Source organism: Protopterus annectens, chromosome 3.part1 (assembly GCF_019279795.1).
Source record: "Protopterus annectens isolate FY-2018-M chromosome 3.part1, PAN1.0, whole genome shotgun sequence".
NCBI classification, from domain to species: domain Eukaryota; kingdom Metazoa; phylum Chordata; order Ceratodontiformes; family Protopteridae; genus Protopterus; species Protopterus annectens.
Window position 1 is genome coordinate 471,249,584 of NC_056732.1, and position 18,377 is coordinate 471,267,960.

The 18,377-nt window shown below is 35.8% G+C and overlaps 1 protein-coding gene across 1 annotated transcript in view; it reads left to right on the forward strand.

Annotated features, from left to right (window-relative positions):
* SNTB1 (syntrophin beta 1) overlaps positions 1-18,377 on the forward strand; it is a 1,146,703-nt gene that overhangs the window by 473,046 nt on the left and 655,280 nt on the right. Inside the window, exon 2 of the mRNA XM_044066911.1 lies at positions 16,273-16,491. Coding sequence (XP_043922846.1) covers positions 16,273-16,491 — 219 coding nt within the window. The remainder of the gene's footprint in view (positions 1-16,272; positions 16,492-18,377) is intronic.

Here is an 18,377-nt window from a genome sequence, read left to right on the forward strand (position 1 = left end):
CTCTGGTGTTTACTGTAAATACATATTTTATGTTTTCATATGCTTTTATTTATTAATAACTATATTTAAACTTTTCATTGTGGCTGGACCTTTAGAAAATATTTTAACCTTTGAGAGTACTTATATCTATTTGTGACACTGTGGCCACTCCTGAAAGCCTGGTTGTTTAGTTAACATTACCATTTGTATTATTGTTACTTTCAGTCAGTATAATTGTATACCCTTTCAAGAGCCTTAGAGTAGCTGGCTTTGGGATGTCTGGTGGCATGTTAACTTCCTTACAGTCTGGGCAGAAGGGGGCATAGCTATTAAACCTATGCCAGCCTTTACCAGGGGTGTGTGTGTGTGTGTGTGTGTGTGTGTGTGTGTGTGTGAGTTACTTGGAGCAGGGACACAAAGGAATGGTTTCACAGAGAGAGTGCTGGAGGATTTGGCCTGGACACTCAGCTGAGGTCTCAACTCTACAGCTGTGCCAGTGAGGAATCTTACTGGGGACCTAGAGGGATACAGAGAAATCCAGACTGAGTGTGTTCCCTGTGTGCTAAGAGAAATTGTGCTGGATGCAGAGGTCTGCATCTGGAAATACTGAGTATATTCATTTGTATTCCACGTGAATGGGCCTCTACAGTGTCAGTGGTGAGGATTCAGGCTCCTTGATTGCTGGCCCAGAGAAGGGACATCATTCACATGATTACAGCAACTTTATAATAGACAGTACCAGTGATACAGCTGATAATAGCAACAGTACAAGTACACAGCACCAGTGATACACACCTGATAATAGCAACAATATAATATGCAGCACCAGTGATACACCTGATAATAAAAACACTACAATATGCAGCACCAGTGATACACCTGATCTTAGCAACACTATAATACATAGCGCCAGTGACACTCCTGTTCCCAGGAACACTATAATACACAGCACCAGTGATTCACCTGAACACATCAACTCTATAATACAAAGCACTAGTGATACACCTGGTCATAGTGACAAACTACAAAAATCAGTAGATATGTACTTATTTTATTTGAAAAGAAAATTAAATTCATTATGTGTGAAAATAATATAGCAACAAACACTTCACCAGCTATGAAATCAAGTTCTGTTTGAACTAAGGTGGCACCCTTCTGCAAATATCTAAGTTATTACCATATATAACAAACTCACATTTAATGAGCATACTAATAGCACAGTGAAAATTGTAATAAAAATATTTGGCAAATAGTCATTCCTGTCTACCAGGCTAACATTAGTTAGTCATACTTAAACTGTTCTGTGAAATCAATGCTTTGAAAATTTTCGAAATGTCTGATACTTGCAATATATTCATACTGAAATGGATATCTTTTGAAAATAAAATTCAATTCTTACATCCTACATTTGTAAATTCTTATTTAAAACCATTAGCCAGCACTTAGCTCCCTGCAGTACTGGAAAAAAAACAAATAGGACATTAAGATCCACAAAAAAGGAATCATAAAAAAACTCACTAAGCTAGGCATCACCCCCTATATCACTAGGTAGGTTGCAAACTGACTCACAGATAGAACCCACAGTGTGAAAATAGCTGACTCCAAGTCAGACTACTGACCAGTCATGAGTGGAGTCCCACAGGGTTCAGTCCTGGGTCCTCTCCTGTTTGGTATCTACTTTTCTAAAGTCCAGGCCAACATGAATGGACTCTGGCTGACAATGTTCGCAGACTATTGCAATTTGGGAGCTATTATTAACTCCCTAAGTGATGTTTACATCCTACAGAAAGGCCTCACTGAGACCAACGACTGGTGTCAGAACCATGGCCTTAAGCTCAATGCCAAAAAAGGTGTTGTCATCCCCTTTGGGAAAAAACCCGGTTCCCATGAATTACCACATTGAGGGTAGTCCACTGAACACAGAAGGCAGCATAAGAGATCTGGGAACACAGGTTAACAGCAACCTCTCCTTTGATCACCACATTACCACTGTGATCAGAAAGTCCTTCTATGTGGCACATCTCATTACTAAGGGTTTTGCATCCAGGAAGAAAGAGGTCATTGTCTCCCTCTTCTCTTCCCTCATTAGGCCAATCATCGAGTGCAATGCCCCATATGGCATGTAGCTCACTAGACATCTGCAACAAGTCCTATATGGACAGACTCAGAAAACTCCAACTATTCTCTGTCTCACATCGCCTACTTAGCACCGATCTCTGCTTGACTTATAAAGCCATGTCTGACCCAGCTCTGGTAGAAATGCTACATCTAAAGAAATCAAATCCCTCCACACCACGTGCTCCAGAGACCTTAACCTCATTACGACAATCAACAAAACATGCTGGAGGGACAGGTTCATAACCCAGAGACTGCCCATGCTATGGAATAGACTTCCCATACATGTCAAATAGAACACTTCACTGGCACTCTTCAAGAGAAATCTTGATGAGTGGATGGGAAATAGAAAATTCACCCCAGAGATCACTCCAGTGGCTCTACTTGACAGAGGCACTGGGAACTAAGGTCGGGTGGCACGATACCAGGGTAATCCTATGGGCTAGGCTTGTAAAGGCTCCAGGGCCATTAGCCTAGTACACACCTATGAACCTCCTACCATTAACCCAAAATGCAGTTGTCATTGGGGAATGGAATGAATTGCCAAGAGAAGATATTACAAAAGAACTGTATGAAGTAAACTTGTAATTCTTTACATAGTATTTAGTGTTTAATAGTTTCTATCTTACCATTTTTGGATACATGTGCCCCTGTTAAAATGATTACAAAAAAAAAAAGAAAAATGTATGATTACCATGGATACACTGTGCAACATACAAGCTCGTGAAAATTAGGGACCAGTTTGGAAAACCTATAAAGCCCATATATATATAATATGGAGCACCAGTGATACACCTGATAATAAAAACACTACAATATGCAGCACCAGTGATACACCTGATGTTAGCAACACTATAATACATAGCACCAGTGACAGTGACACTCCTGTTCACAGGAACACTATAATACACAGCACCAGTGATACACCTGATCACAGCAACACTATAATACAAAGCACCAGTGATTCACCTGATCACATCAACTCTATAATACAAAGCACTAGTGATACACCTGGTTGTAGCGACAAACTACAAAAATCAGTAGATATGTACTTATTTTATATGAAACAAAAATTAAATTCATTATGTGTGAAAATAATTTAGCAACAAACACTTCACCAGTCATGAAATCAAGTTCTGTTTGGACTAAGGTGGCACCCTTCTGCAAATATCTAAGTTATTACCATATATAACAAACTCACCTTTAATGAGCATACTAACAGCACAGTGAAAATTTTAATAAAAATATTTGGCAAATAGTCATTCCTGTCTACCAGACTAACATTAGTTAGTCATACTTAAACTGTTCTGTGAAATCAATGCTTTGAAAATTTTCAAAATGTCTGATACCTGCAATATATTCATACTGAAATGGATATCTTTTGAAAATAAAATTCAACTCTTACATCCTACATTTGTAAGTTCTTATTTAAAACCATTAGCCAGCACTTAGCTCCCTGCAGTACTGGTAAAAAACAAATAGGACATTAAGATCCACAAAAATAAATAAATAAATAAATAATATGTAATCAGTCAATGCGCATACAAAATCTGAACTGAAATAGAAGAAAGAGCACCTAGTACATTCCTAACTAATAAATAGAGCTCAATACCCCTAGGCTTAAGAATGATTATGTGCAAATCACAATTAATTGTTCCTTTACACTGTCCTATTATAGCAGTACTTAATGCTCATTCTCCAATCTATCTCTTACTTATAATGTAATTTAGCCTAATTTATGTTGAATTATCTTGCTGTTTCTACGCTATTGCCTACCTACCTTAAACCTTTTACTCCCCGTCTGTTAGTCTACTGTTTCTACAGCAGCTCTTGCATACTTTTCTTTCTATCATTCACACTTCATATCCAAAGGTAAAAACAAGAAAAACAAATCTGAAATTCACTGTGTCATTCCATTAAACCAACATTTTATTGCACGCAGTATTTAATAAAGTATTGGTTTGAAGGAGCAACACTGTGAACTTTGGATTTTTGTTGTTTTTAAAGTCTGGTGATGGGTGTTTGTCCATTTACTTTTTATTTTCATATCTAAATATAACAAAATGTACATTGTTGGTTATTACCTAGTATCTTTATTATCTACTTAGTCAACATTTCAGTCTGCACATCTTGTTACTTACTTTATTATTGTCTACATTGTGTCTATTTTTTACAATTGTTTGCATAGGCCATCATTTTGCTATAATTGTATTACTTGTATTCCACAAATGTCCTGGGTGTTTCCTGACAAATGTCAGCTTCCCAGTAGGGCAACACTGTTGGTAAAATATAAATAAATGTTTTCCCTGCTGTTTTATGTGTGAGGGAGACAAGAACAAAATGGTACTGCTTGTGTCAAGATTTTTGTACAGACGTCACTTATCTGGTTTACTGTAAAGAGGAAGAATGTGCTGATTTGTGGGGAAGGCAGCTAAGATATATATAAATTATATAGATATATATATATATATATATATATATACATATATATATATGTGTGTGTGTGTGTATTAGTCTAGGACTATTCACAGAAAGCACATTTCACTAAAACACATTTGACTGAGCACAGTTCACTGAAAGTTATATATGGCCTTTTCCCGACTGTAGTGCGACCATAGAGTTAGTATATATAGTAACGGAGGTGGTGTGGGGGTGTAGCCCCCCTCCAGTTTATATATTTTGAAGTATATACATGGATACCTGAAATTCCAATAAGTCACTGTTTTCTGAATATAATATATATATCCAAACTATGTAGGGGGATACTCCTCACACACCCCTCAATGTGGGGGGAGGTGCCCCCACGCCCCCCTTACTATATATAATGTATATGTATATGTATATATATCACCCCTGAAGAAGGACTGTGCGTCAGTGAGGTTACTCAGTTAAACATGTTATTTATATTATCTGTGCATATCTCTACCTTTGTATTCAGTGTACTTAATGTTTATGTCATCTCTGTATATGTGTAGTCATCAAATGTCTCCACCTTGTGTCTTTGATAGTTTCTGAAAAGGGTTTTCAGACCAGCCCACTTCTTTGCGAACTAGCAAAGAAGTAAATGAAATGCAATGTTCTAACTGAATGATAAAGACAGTACCTTATGAGGTTCTCCATAAGGAATCTCGTAATACTACATTCTTGCTGTAAGTTTCTAACATTAGTCGAAAAACAGTTTTGATATTTTTGCATACCAAAAATAAGCTGCTTTCAGTTGTAAGGAAAAGCTAAATAGGAATTAGTGCATATTGTCTATTTATGCTTATCAAGAGAGAATAGAGTTTTATGGGATCAAACCCACATTATGGAACTAGGCATTTTTCATGCATTCCTGTTATTCTTCTGTCTTCTCGTTATTCATGAAAGGAAGAAGCTTCAGGTTTCCTTCTAAATGTAAACATGAGAGCACCGCACTAGCTGTCATAATAGAACTTCAGTTACTGAAATATAGAAGGGGAGTTGCATCCATATAATAATGTGCACACACAAATCTTTCACTGTTTTGTTAGTGGCAGTATGCTGAAAAAGACTGTTCAAATCTGTGAAGAGAAAATAAGATTCTTCACCTTAAACTAATAAATAAAGTGGACCAGTGCACTATACATGGACACTGCTGCTTGTATGCACTTGAATGATAACACTGTTATGCCGAAATAAAAATAAATTCCAGTAACATTTAAACTATTAAAAGTTTATGAAAATTTGGTTAGTGTAATTATTTAGATGTAGATAATGTTCTCTTATTGATAAACTGGAAATAGTCACATAGTAGTCAGTGTGAGTTTTATTGAATTACTTAATAATTAAACAAATTGGGTTAATGAATTTCTGTGGTAATTTCAATGACTGTAATTCCAATTGTCAGTGTAATGAAAGTGGAAGTGTGAATAAGAAAAATATATACAAAGTCAGAGTTTCCAGTAATTGGAGTATTCCCCTTACTGCAAGACACTGTTATCCTAGAGTTAGTATATACATGTATACAAAATATATACAAGTATCAGGGGTGTGTGGGCATAGCTCCCACATTGAGACATGCAGAAGGGAGACATTTCTTGCAAAAATAATTTAACAATATTGTAGCAAGTTCAAACATTTGCTGTATTTCTCGAGTAATCACACTTTATTTTTCATAGTTAAAGAACTCAGAGTTCCTGGTCTTGTAATGTGAAAGGGAGTCAAACACATCTTATTATGAAAATGTATTGGAAAGCAAACAAAAAAAATCAGTGCTTCACTTCTAATACAATACACTCAAAATATATTGCACTTCTACACAATAAGAACTAAACCCACTGTGCATTTTACTGTGATGTTTTCAAGCATTTGAAATATTCAGACAGGGAAAATATTTGTTCTTAAAAACACAACAAATTACAATTTTTTTAATGGAATGTCCAGTTTTGTCAAAAGATTTTTCTTGAAGATATCAGACTATTTCAGAGCTACAACTCAGCAACACTATTTACCACACATAGGCATACATTTCTATTAGAAGGCACCAGCCTGCCAAGAAGGATTGAACTCTGTTTCCTTCAGATCAGTATATGACTTTTGGTTAACATGTGGAATTACAAACATTTTCAGAATATATCTGTGCTAAGTCTCCTCATATCTGAAGTCGAAATCTTATAAAATTCTCAGTAAAATGAAACTTTTTATCCTTGGAAAAATGCCATAGGCAGTGCTTCAAAACCCCCAGTAATGAAGAGGCAGTATTGTGTGGTCAGTTTCAGCAGTAACTTGCATCTCAATTCCAAAGGGTAGAATGACAGGTCTTGAGCATACCTTGTACCTGAGCATCCAAGAATAATCATGTATGCTTGTATGTGTATATATGTCTGCCTAAATATATATATATATATATATATATATATATATATATATATATATATATATATATATATAAGTATAGATAGATAAAACAATATTAAGACAATGTACATATATATATATATATATATATATATATATATATATATATATATACACACACACACATATACATGTTCATATAGATATGTAATATATGCACTGGACTTATGTGCATGCATTTACATGAGTACTCACTGTACTGATAGGTTCAATGTGGCAGTGTCAAAATTCAATAGGGAGCTACATTTAAATACCTAAGAAGAAATTTCATAGTGTCAAGTGCAGTTTTACAGGGCTGATCGTATAATTCCCTATAAGTTTTTATGTTCATTGCCACTGTTTTTTTTTTCTTTTGATATTTTATCATGCAGTATTTATTGTAATAGGCATTAATTTATATTCATTATAAGTTGGAAAATTAAATAATTGAGTAGGTAGAATGATCTGTAAAAGACTTTGTATTCTGTGTTGGATGCATCTCTGGGAAGACCAGAAGGACCAATGAATAAAACTGCATTAAAAATAACAATAACAATAATAATAAACATGTAACTTGTCATTTATTAATTTTTGTATGTATGCTTGTTGATTGAGTTAGTCCCACTTGGCCTGTGGCCTGCTTTCAAGGGGACCTGTGGTGGTATTCATACTGACTAGGGACCAGGGAAATTTCCCCATGGTTTCTGAGTGAGTGAATACTTTTGCTGTATCATGCAAAGATGGTTAGAGGAGTTGAATGATGGTCACAAAAAGTAACAAATCAGGAACAAAGTTATAAGCCTGACAAAACTGAACTTTTTACGTGCTGCCATTACTGTTTGGAGGATGTTGGTTTCAGTGATACCACATTAATGCAGTTGATTGTGAAGGAAGAACAGGAAGGTGATTTTATACTATCATGACGTAAAGCAGTAGAGAAATGCTTCCCACTGGATGCACAAAATCAGAAATAAAATGTATTAGAAAAAGTTGTTTTTTATATAAACTAAGGAGTACCATTCCTGATTATTTTGCAAAGTAAATAAGCATCAAAAGAGTGCATTATCAGAATTAAAGGATTAAGATGTTCTCAAAGCCAGAGAGAAGATGACTGGCATAAACTGTGTGTCCATATGCTACAGGAAAAAGAGAACATAGCAGGCTATGAAGGGAAGTAAAAAAAACTGCGTCAGTGAACAAGTATGTAATTTGAGACCAATTGCATCTTATGAGCTTAAAGCTCCTGAAATTCATGTATTGATTCATTTAAGGAGTCAATAATGTTTGAAACATTTCAGGTGTTGGGAAAGTTTATGGGGGTTAATACAGAATAAAAAAGACTTGTATGCTTGAAATGAGTATTTCTTAAGGATAAATGTGCAGAACAAAAAGTAACTTTTCAGTTCAGGACAAATGAAGCAACAGAGACTGAATTAACAGAAGACTGTAAATAGAATTGTGGATGAAAGGGCTTATAGATTGGGATATGGGTGTGATATGTTACTTTGCATGTTATGGAAAATTTGGTTAAACATATTGCAAGTGTGATCATCAAAAAAAGGAAACAAAAAACAATCTGAGATAAGTGAGACCACTGGAGATGTGTTACTTTGGCAGAGATGAAACACATTTGATAAAGAAGGGTGATACAAAATAGTGCAGTCAAGTAAAGAGTATACTTCTAACTTACTGCATCATGAAATGTACAAAGCATTCAAAAAAGGAAACTCGTGGTTTGACAGCAAAACAGAGGCAACAGAGGAAGGAAGGAGTAGAGGCATGCAAGATGAAAAATGATGGAATGCAGAATATTTCCAAAATGTGAGGTAGGGGAACATGTTTTCTTGGAATGAAGGTAAATGTCAAATTAAAAATGAAATGTTGGATATGAGAAGATGGGAATAAGTAACTAAAATTAAGACATTTTTGTCAAGGACAGTTTTGGGTGCTTGTATACTGAAGAAAACTCAAAAGAGGACAAGGTAAAAGAAAAAAAAGATGATCAGAAAAGTAAAAATGATACAGGAAAAAAGTGTAATCTTTTTATATTTTAACTGAAAATAATATTAAAAGTAAGGTGATGTGCAGTACTTGAGTCATATATGGGGAAATTTGTTGTGATGGATGTGGAAAGACATGCTGCATTATTGCTCTGCGTATAAATAATGTAGAAACAAAGGCATTAGATGTAACAGTAGTAGTTCCTGGAAGATTGGTGATAACTGATTGTAGAGTAAGACAGAATAATGTTATGAGCAATTACATATGCATGTTAAAATGTGAAAGAAATATACATATATATATATATATATATATATATATATATATATATATATATTTGAAAAATAAAAAGAATATCTTGCTAAATATGCCCATTGTGATTGTAACAGATTTGAATTGTGATGCAAGAGTAGAGATAAAAAAAAGTTTGGGTATTATCTAAAGTTGAACAAAGGGAAAGAATTGAGGGTATGCATACAGGTCCTAGGAATTCAAGGGGGGAAAAACGCCATTGGCACTAAGAGCAGTAGTCAAAAGTAACTGTTTCTACAATGCTGGAAATTGCAGTTCAGAGACATTTTAGGCACAATGAGGAAAGACCTTATTATTGCCTAATTTGCATGTCTCTGAATTGCCTTTACCTACTGTGAGTATAAAACAGTACTTTCTGCAGTGGTCAATATTGACAGCCCCATGCATTGCATTGTATGGGTGTAGGCACTCTACCACAGATATTCAAACACACACACACCTCTTACTTGTCCCTTAGTGTACAGAATGTCTAATATGCATCTTCCTGTTTTTGTTCCAGTCTTCACAAATCATGGATCATTACAGTTTTTCAGCAACTGCTAACATTAGAGTTTCATTTCTCATATTTTATGTAAAGTGCATTGTAATACTAATAATTGTTGCTGTATTAACTTTTTCAATGAGTCCACCTAATAGTTTAGAAATTGTCTCTGATGGTATTTGGTGTTCCTTATGGCTTTGTCCTGAAGCATCCCCACACAGACACAACCCATCCCTTTCACTTGTCCCTGATTTTACAGGACACGTTTGCTGTTGCCTTGTTATATGTGTCCTGTCCTTCTTAACTTATGGACTGTTGAAAGAAGTGAATAATGCCAAACATTAGAGTGTTAGACTTCTTATACAGAGACTACCTTCAAATACTACTTTCTAGTTAGTGTAGAGGGTTAAGGCTCTTGCTTAACAAGCTGCTCTGTGTCGAAGTTGTAGGGTTCGAAACTTTCATCCCTTTTTCTTTAACTTTTTTTCACAGAACTTATGCAATATGTTGGAGTATTTCTGGTGTGTAGTTGTTGTGCAGAGCGCTAACAGTATGCAACAGAGTACTGAGAGTACAGAGTCTGAATCTTGTTAAGTGTCTTTATGGCATGACATAAAACTTAATCTTGGTGCCTCATGTTCCCCCCACCCCATGCCTTTCATGCTGCAAAATGATATTCTGTTATTTTTTTAAATACCATTAAAGCACAGTATAAAGCATTATTCCTGGTGTCTACTGCATTATTAAAGAATGAATAGTAAAAGATATGTGGGAATGTGGTCTGAATGTGCCAATGAAAGAATTGGAAAAATATTTCTGAATCATAGTAATGGCATATTGTTATGAAACATGGAAGGAATAGCAGAAGCAGAACAACCAAGTACAGTAAATTATATCTTGGAATCAAGAAATGGTTGCAGAAGAGTGGTATTGAGATACATATGGAAAACGTTTAAGAACGCAGTAGGTGAAATAAACATAGACCTTGTAAGGAAGGAGGAGAAATTATATGAATTATATAAATGAATTTTATAAATGAATTAAATAAAGTAAAACTAAAACATATGGTTTCAAGATATAGGTTTATTCAAAGGAAAAAAGGAAGAAGTAAAACAGGTTTAGAGAAAAGGGTAAGAAGAGAAGAAGGATTAATGCTACAAGTGAAATGAGTGAAGGTGCCATCATTAAAGATCGGGCTAAAATAGTGAAGAGTGTGGTATAATATGTGAAGAGTATGTTTGGTGAGAAGAAAGGAGAAACAGGGCTGACTGGAAATTACAAAGGATAAAGAGAAATGGAAGAGTTAAGAGGTTATAAAACTGGAAGGAGTACAAGGTGTGCCCAATAATGACATGATAGGATACAATCTGAGGGACGGGGAACATTTTGTTGTAAAAGGCAAAAGATACAAGTTGCAGAATTGAAAACCGATGCCTTTATATCATAATGGTTATAAGACTGTACTGAAAATAATGCAAAACATTTTGAGATTGTAATGGTAAAGTTTTGCATGAAATGCATTAGTATGTTAATTATAGTGTACATAAAAGAGAGAGAGAAGGAAATATAATAACTTGTGATATATTAAACACTTTGGATAAGGTTCAGTGCAAAGAGCTGCAGAATATTGTAGTTGCATACGGAGTAGGAAGGAAATTGTTGAGTTTTCTTCAAGATATTTACAGGAGTATATAGGTTAAAGTATTAATATATAAATGGACACGTGAAAGAATAAAAACAAACAAAGGTGTTCTGCAGGGATGTTTAATAAGTTGAGTATTCTTTAATTTGGTATAAATGCAGTTGTGGTGCATGTAAATACAGAACTGAGGGAGGATAGAATAAAGATTCAAGAGAGTATAGTGTTACCCTTGAGTTACACAGGTAATTTCATTTTTTTAAATAATGAATTGTACATAAAAGAAGTAATACAAATAGTAGATAATTAATGTATATATGATTAAGGGTAAACGCAAAGGAGAGTGAAGGTTATGCTAACATACTGAATTTAATAGTGACATATGTCACATAGAACACATCAAGGAAAAGATATGATACAGAAGTAATGGCAAGACATATTGCAGGAGGAGAAAATGGTCGTGGGGTTATGGGAAATGATAAGCTGACTTATAGGAAAATGTACCTAGTCCTGATGGTAAGATCTTTTTATACCTGACTTTTTTTTCTTTTCACACCAGGTATAGAAACGGAGTTATTTGAAACTGTGTCTGTCGTAATTATGGGGGTCTGGACTCTATGCTGTACAAAGACACATTATATACAATGAGTAAAATAAAGAATGACGTGAATTAAGAAGTCTAGTAGTGTATCTGGCATCATTACACTTTTTATTGTGTAAACAGTTGTATTTGAAAAAAATACATTATTAGAAAAGCTTCTTATAAAAAAATATGAGAAGTTTTAGAATTTCTTTGGGGTACAAAAAAAGGAAGAAAACAATAGTGGGGAAAAAGACAGACGAATATGAGGAAAAATATTATGGAAAGCGGAGAAGGAAAGTTATTAAAATAAGAGACAAATAAATGGTATACAGAGCTTATGATACATTTTTATTAGATTGGGCCATGTGCAGATTTAAGAGAGAAGGCAATATAAAGAGAGAAGAAAGAGTGGAGTGTATATGAAAAGGCAAGAGTTTGTTGAATTGCTGGTTAAGGTATCCATGAAGTGCATGCAGCAGGAGGAAAGACTGAGTCATGTATGAATGATGGGAAAAACAGTGGACCATATATTCCCATCTGTAACCATAATTAAGTCTTGAGGAAGTACTTCAAAGTTATAGCAAAAGCAAAGCTGTAAAGGAAATTAGTCTGAATATAGCACCATATGTATAGTATAAAATGGAAGAGAAATAAAAGAGCAGAGACACTCCTTTCATGTCTATGGTTTAGATTGAAAGCTGGATGCGAAGACTTGTCTGATAAAAGATGGGATATAAAAGACACACTGATGAAGATAAAGTTTTGGTTGTGAAGAAAAGGTGGGTGGTTAATGTATTTAATGTCATTTGTTTTATTTTAAATGTAAATAAGATAAAAATAGTTTGACCACAAAGTAAAGATGAATTATAAATAAGTGTTATAAATAAAGCACCTTGTGCCATGAAATCTTTTACATCTGGCTAATCTATTCACTATTTCAAGTGTATAGAACCTTGGTTTAACATCACATGCAAAGTGTCAGTATTGGAAAAGTAATACAAACAAGTGGTGTGGGAATAGAAACACAGTCTTATGATCTTCTTGTAAGTGCTAAGTGTACTATCTTGTCAGCCCCTGGCACTGAGAGAATTCTAGTGTGTATTGGACTAAAACATAATTGTGTTCTTCTATTGTGTAGCCACTATATTGGATCCAAAAGTCTGTTGAATGTGATCTCAGACATTACAATACTTTTGATAAAATATCCACAAAATATTAGTAACGATATTTTTAAAAAGTCTGAGGGCATCAGAGGGTAGCATTAGCTGATTGATAGGACACAAAGGATCAAAGTAGATGGGGATCCACATAGCTAAAAAGGCAATGACAAGTGGGTACAACATGGCTCAGTACTGTGACCAGTCTTTTGTAGTTACTTTATAAGCAGCACTTTATAAACTTTGGAAGGAAAATGTTGGCTCTGTGCTCCTGACTGAGATATCCAACAAACTTATGCACACAAAGGTGTAAAAAATACAAAGTCATATTCAATAAGGTTTGAGCAGCAGTCTTAGACATGGTAGCTTAAATACAGTGCACAAAATGTAAAGGAATAAATCTGAGAAAAGAAACTCAGTAGCGGAGCATTGTACATTGGAAAGGGGGGAGAGATATATCTTTAGTTATTGTATGTCCTTTGTGTTTTCTGTTATCCGGCAATATATTAATAAAAAACACATTTGAGATGCAGGTCCATGTCTGAGCAGCAACCCCAGCATACTTGTGTGTGTGTGTGTGTGTGTGTGTGTGTGTGTGTGTGTGTGTGTGTGTGTGTGTGTGTGTGTGTGTGTGTCTTATCTTTTCTTCACCACTGCTGTTTTGGGTCCAGAAATTTTTATTTTCATTGTACAGGCACACATGTGGAAAGATGCAGGCAAGCATGCTTATTTGCCTGTATATAGTTACTGATATATATGCCATACCAGCCTGCACATTGCAGTTGATGGAAGCTGAGTTAGTGTAGCTAGTCATGACACTACCTTCTGCTTTGTTAGCATTTTGTGACACAATGATCATTGCTATGGAAACCACACTTACTTCTCTGCATCATCACAGCAGCATGTGGAAACATGCTACTCTTGGAAGAGTGGAGCAAATAAGTATATCCAGTTTTCTTGAGCAGCATGGCAACTCAGTGTCTCACGACTCCAGGGTAGGGGTTCAATCTTGACCTATTTTCTCTCTGTCTGTATAGGTTTTAGCTGGGTGTTCTGGTTCAGTCCATACCCCAAAATATACTGGTTGATGGGCTATACGAAATTATCTCTCTGTTATTTATCCTTACAACTGTGGCATGAGTCATGGATGAAAAGGGCTGTGAAGGACCATTTTAGTCACCCAGTTAACAAATAAGTTAAATCTAACTAAAATATTCTTGCATTCCTGTGAGCTCTATCACCCTAGTATGTGAGACATTGGGTAAATAGAGAAATGAATCCGTGGCAGCATTGACCTGTAGCATAAAAGTAAAATTCATGTTGCACATTTTCACCCTGCTTAGGGATAAAAAAGTTCTTTGTTGAAGACAGGGGTAATTGAGTTAGTGTTTTAGAACAAAACAAATTACAACTTAGTGGGATCACTGTTTCCTAAACTGTGCCTCCTAATCTTCCACTCCCAACATCAATATAAAAGCAGCTAACAAACACTGCTTTTCACACTCGATGGGTTGCCAACTGGCTTGCTGACAGAACCCACACTGTAAAAGTAGCCGACTCCAAATCCAGCTCCAGACAAGCAGAATACCTCAGGGTTCAGTCCTGGAACTGCTCTTGTTTGGCATCTACTTCTCTGAAATACAGGCCAACACTAAGGGACTCTGGCTAACAAAGTTCGCAGATGACTGCAAACTGGGAGCCATTACTGAATCCCCAAATGATGTGGATATTCTACAAAAGGGCCTTACAGAAACAGATGCTTGGTGCCAGAGCCATGGGCTCAAGCTCATTGCCAAGAAGTGTATAGTTATCCCCTTTGGGAAAAAACATGTACCCATGAATTACCACATAGGTGGCAGTACACTAAACACCAAAAGTGTGATAAGAGACTTAGGAACACAGGTGGACAGTGGTCTCACCTTCGATAACCACATCGCCATAACAGTCAGGAAATCCTTCTATGTGGCACACCTCATCACTAAGGGCTTTTCATCCAGAAAAAAGGAAGTCATTGTCCCACTGGAACTATCCCTTATTAGACCCATCATAGAGTACAATGCCCTGTTTGGTATGTACCTCACAAGACATCTGCAACAACTGGAAAGGCTGCAGAAACACCTCACTAAAAGAATCACAGGCCTAAAGCAGATGCCCTATGCTGACCGACTAAAAAAACTCCAGCTATACTCTGGCACATATCGTCTAGTCAGGGGCGATCACTGCTTAACATACAAGGCCATGTCAAACCCAGAGCTGTTGGACATGCTACACTTAAAGAAATCCGAATCCATCAGAGCCACACGCTCTAGGGACCTAAACCTTGTCATCACAATGAACAAAACATGCTGAAGGGATAGGTTCCTGACCCAGAGACTCCCCATACTCTGGAGCAGACTGCCCATACATGTCAAGCAGAGTACCTCCTTGGCCCTCTTCAAAAGGAACCTTGACGACTGGATGGGAGATAGGAAATTTACCCTGGGGATCACGTCAGTCACCCTGTTAGACAGGGGTCCAGAGAAGTAAATATTGTGGAAAGAAATAGCCAGGGAATTGTTATGGCTAGGCTTGTATAGGCCCTAGGGCCAATAACCTAGTACCAACCTATGAACCTATAGCATTAGCTAAGTAACTGAGGAACATCACAGCCATTGTGCAACTCCAAACAGTGTTGTGCATTATTGTAACTCGCCTGTTGGTGGCAGTGGACTGTCAATAATTTATGTCAGAGAGCATCTATAAGGCATAATTATTGCACTGGCTCAATTTTTATGCCATCCATATTTTCAGCTCAGTACAGAGGACACAGTCATTCTCTGTTTTCATCGTTTTGCAGTGAATAAAAACATTTGCATGAGTTATGATTACCTTGGTAGAGTCTTACACAAGATTGATAGGCTGGACTGTACTTTACCAACTGCCTGCTATGAAACATTTTAGTAATTGTGTCTTTGGTGTTTTTTTTCTTGTGGCCTTCTTTGATGATCATGGCATTTCTCATGGCTGTGATTTGCATTGTGCACTATTAAAAAATATCTGTTTGAATCTTTTAAAAATAAATGAAAATCACATAATTTACAAAAGGAAAAAAGTAAATACAGATTGGTTGTTGATGCAGCATTAAACCATTCCTGCTTTTTTTTTCTAGTGAAGTATATGAGAGAAGCAACACCTTACGTGAAGAAAGGGTCACCTGTTTCAGAGATTGGATGGGAAACCCCACCCCCAGAATCCCCTCGGATAGGAAGCACTGGCTCTGATCCTCCTTCACCCCATTTCTTCTCCATCCACGGTGACAGAAAACACATCCCACTCAAGATGTGTTATGTTACCAGAAGCATGACTGTAGCTGACCCAGAAAACGTAAGTAGGTTTTGTTTCTGCGGCATCTTTGAAAGATTTTTGTAGGCCATCTAACTTCTAGTCACCCAAGTGCTTTAACATGAAAGTTATGCGTTTGTTTTAATGAAAATAGGCAAACTTGCACAGTACTCCAACAGAACTTGCAAAAGTTATTTTCCATTTTAATGGAGAAACTGGATATATGAATAATGTCCTTTTTTTCTCATCATCCTTATACCATTTATTTTATTTCAAGCCAACAGAGACCCTGAGCTTAATAAACACATTAACATTAACTGTATCTTGAAAAAGAGGTTTATACTAAATAGGAACACACACATTTTTGTATTTTCCAACATGGGTTTTTCTTGTCGGAAGTGTCACATTATTTACTTCTTTTGTTTGTTCGTAAGTTTCATAATTTGGTCACGAGTCCCTCTTCACATGATGCTTTAAGTCACCTGATGAGTCCTTAGTCACATGAATGATGCTTTAAGTGCATTCTGTGCCTGTGTGAGCTATTTCATTTTGATGACATTCTGGGTAATATATGAAAGAAAGCACTTAATTTTTTAAATTTTTAAGTCTACATCAGTTCCTGTTTTTTTCTTTAATTCCTACAAAGTGTCTTGAAAAAAAAGTGAAACACAACCTTAGTTTTGAATTTAACTTGCATCTTTGCTTTTGTAGAGATGGTTCTTAGTGTATCTTAGGTCCTCTTTTCAGGAATGATTCAACATTTAAGCTGATTTTATAACTTTTTTCAGTGTATTGTTTTCAGCATTCGGTTTGGGCTCTGGTTGCAGCAAACACTACTGTTACCTCTGAAGAGGTTCTCCATTCTCCGGCTAAATAGATAAAGCTGGTTATCAGAAAATTGATGGCTTTTATGTATTTTACATAAGGTTAAACAGTATAAATTAATGGTGTTATGTAATATAGTAACATCCTGATGTTTATGCACAGTTATTCCATCCATGAGTTACAAGTCTGAGAATTGTAGATATGAAAAAAAATGAACACACATTAAAGCAAATATTTACATCCCACTAATTGCAGTTCATAAGGAAATCCACAAATCATAATTCATTAGGATACATAATTTAAAAGAAATATAAAAAATAAATAAATCCAGGTGTTTCACTGTTGTTAATGTAGGAAATGCTACCCTTACTAAGCGACAAGTCATACCACAAGACTTCCCTGCAGTAAGACAGTAAATGATAAAAAAATCCCCTTAAATGGCATTGTAAAAACACTTAAAGTTAGACCAACAATGCTTCATCAAGGCTTGCAGAATCCATTTTGCTATTTATCTGGTGTTGAAATTTTCTGAGTGGAAAGACTAAGCAGTTTTGTATTGTCATTATGATTCTGTCTGTTAAAACAACCATACAGATTTCAGTAAAAGTCGTAGGTGTTAATTAGCAGGATGCATTATAATCTCACAGCGTGACTTGGTGGGAAGAGGCAGTGAGATACATACAGGCTACATCCTGTTGACTTCGAGTCTGACTCTCACAGCTTCCACCTATACACTGTGTACTATGTGACTTTGAGATGGTTACTTAGCGAAACCTAAGCTCCTGAAACAGCCTTAAACTAGGAACTTGATGTGGCCTATGTCAGCAGTATTACAGGAGAGTAAAAATAAAAATATTAATAGTATTTGTGAACTGAAATTTTTATACATTAACTGTTTCCTCCAGCAAAAATGCAGTAATTGTAAGAACAAGCAGCACTCTCAGTTGTTCCACCCCACCCCGAGCATGCACACCTACACACACCCACATGTGTATTAAAAATCTAATTACTTGATTTTCTGATGTGCTAGTTTGTTAGAGACATCTTATCAAACATCGCTTGCTACGCTTTGCAGAAAACAAACTATAACATTTATGGGTTACTGCA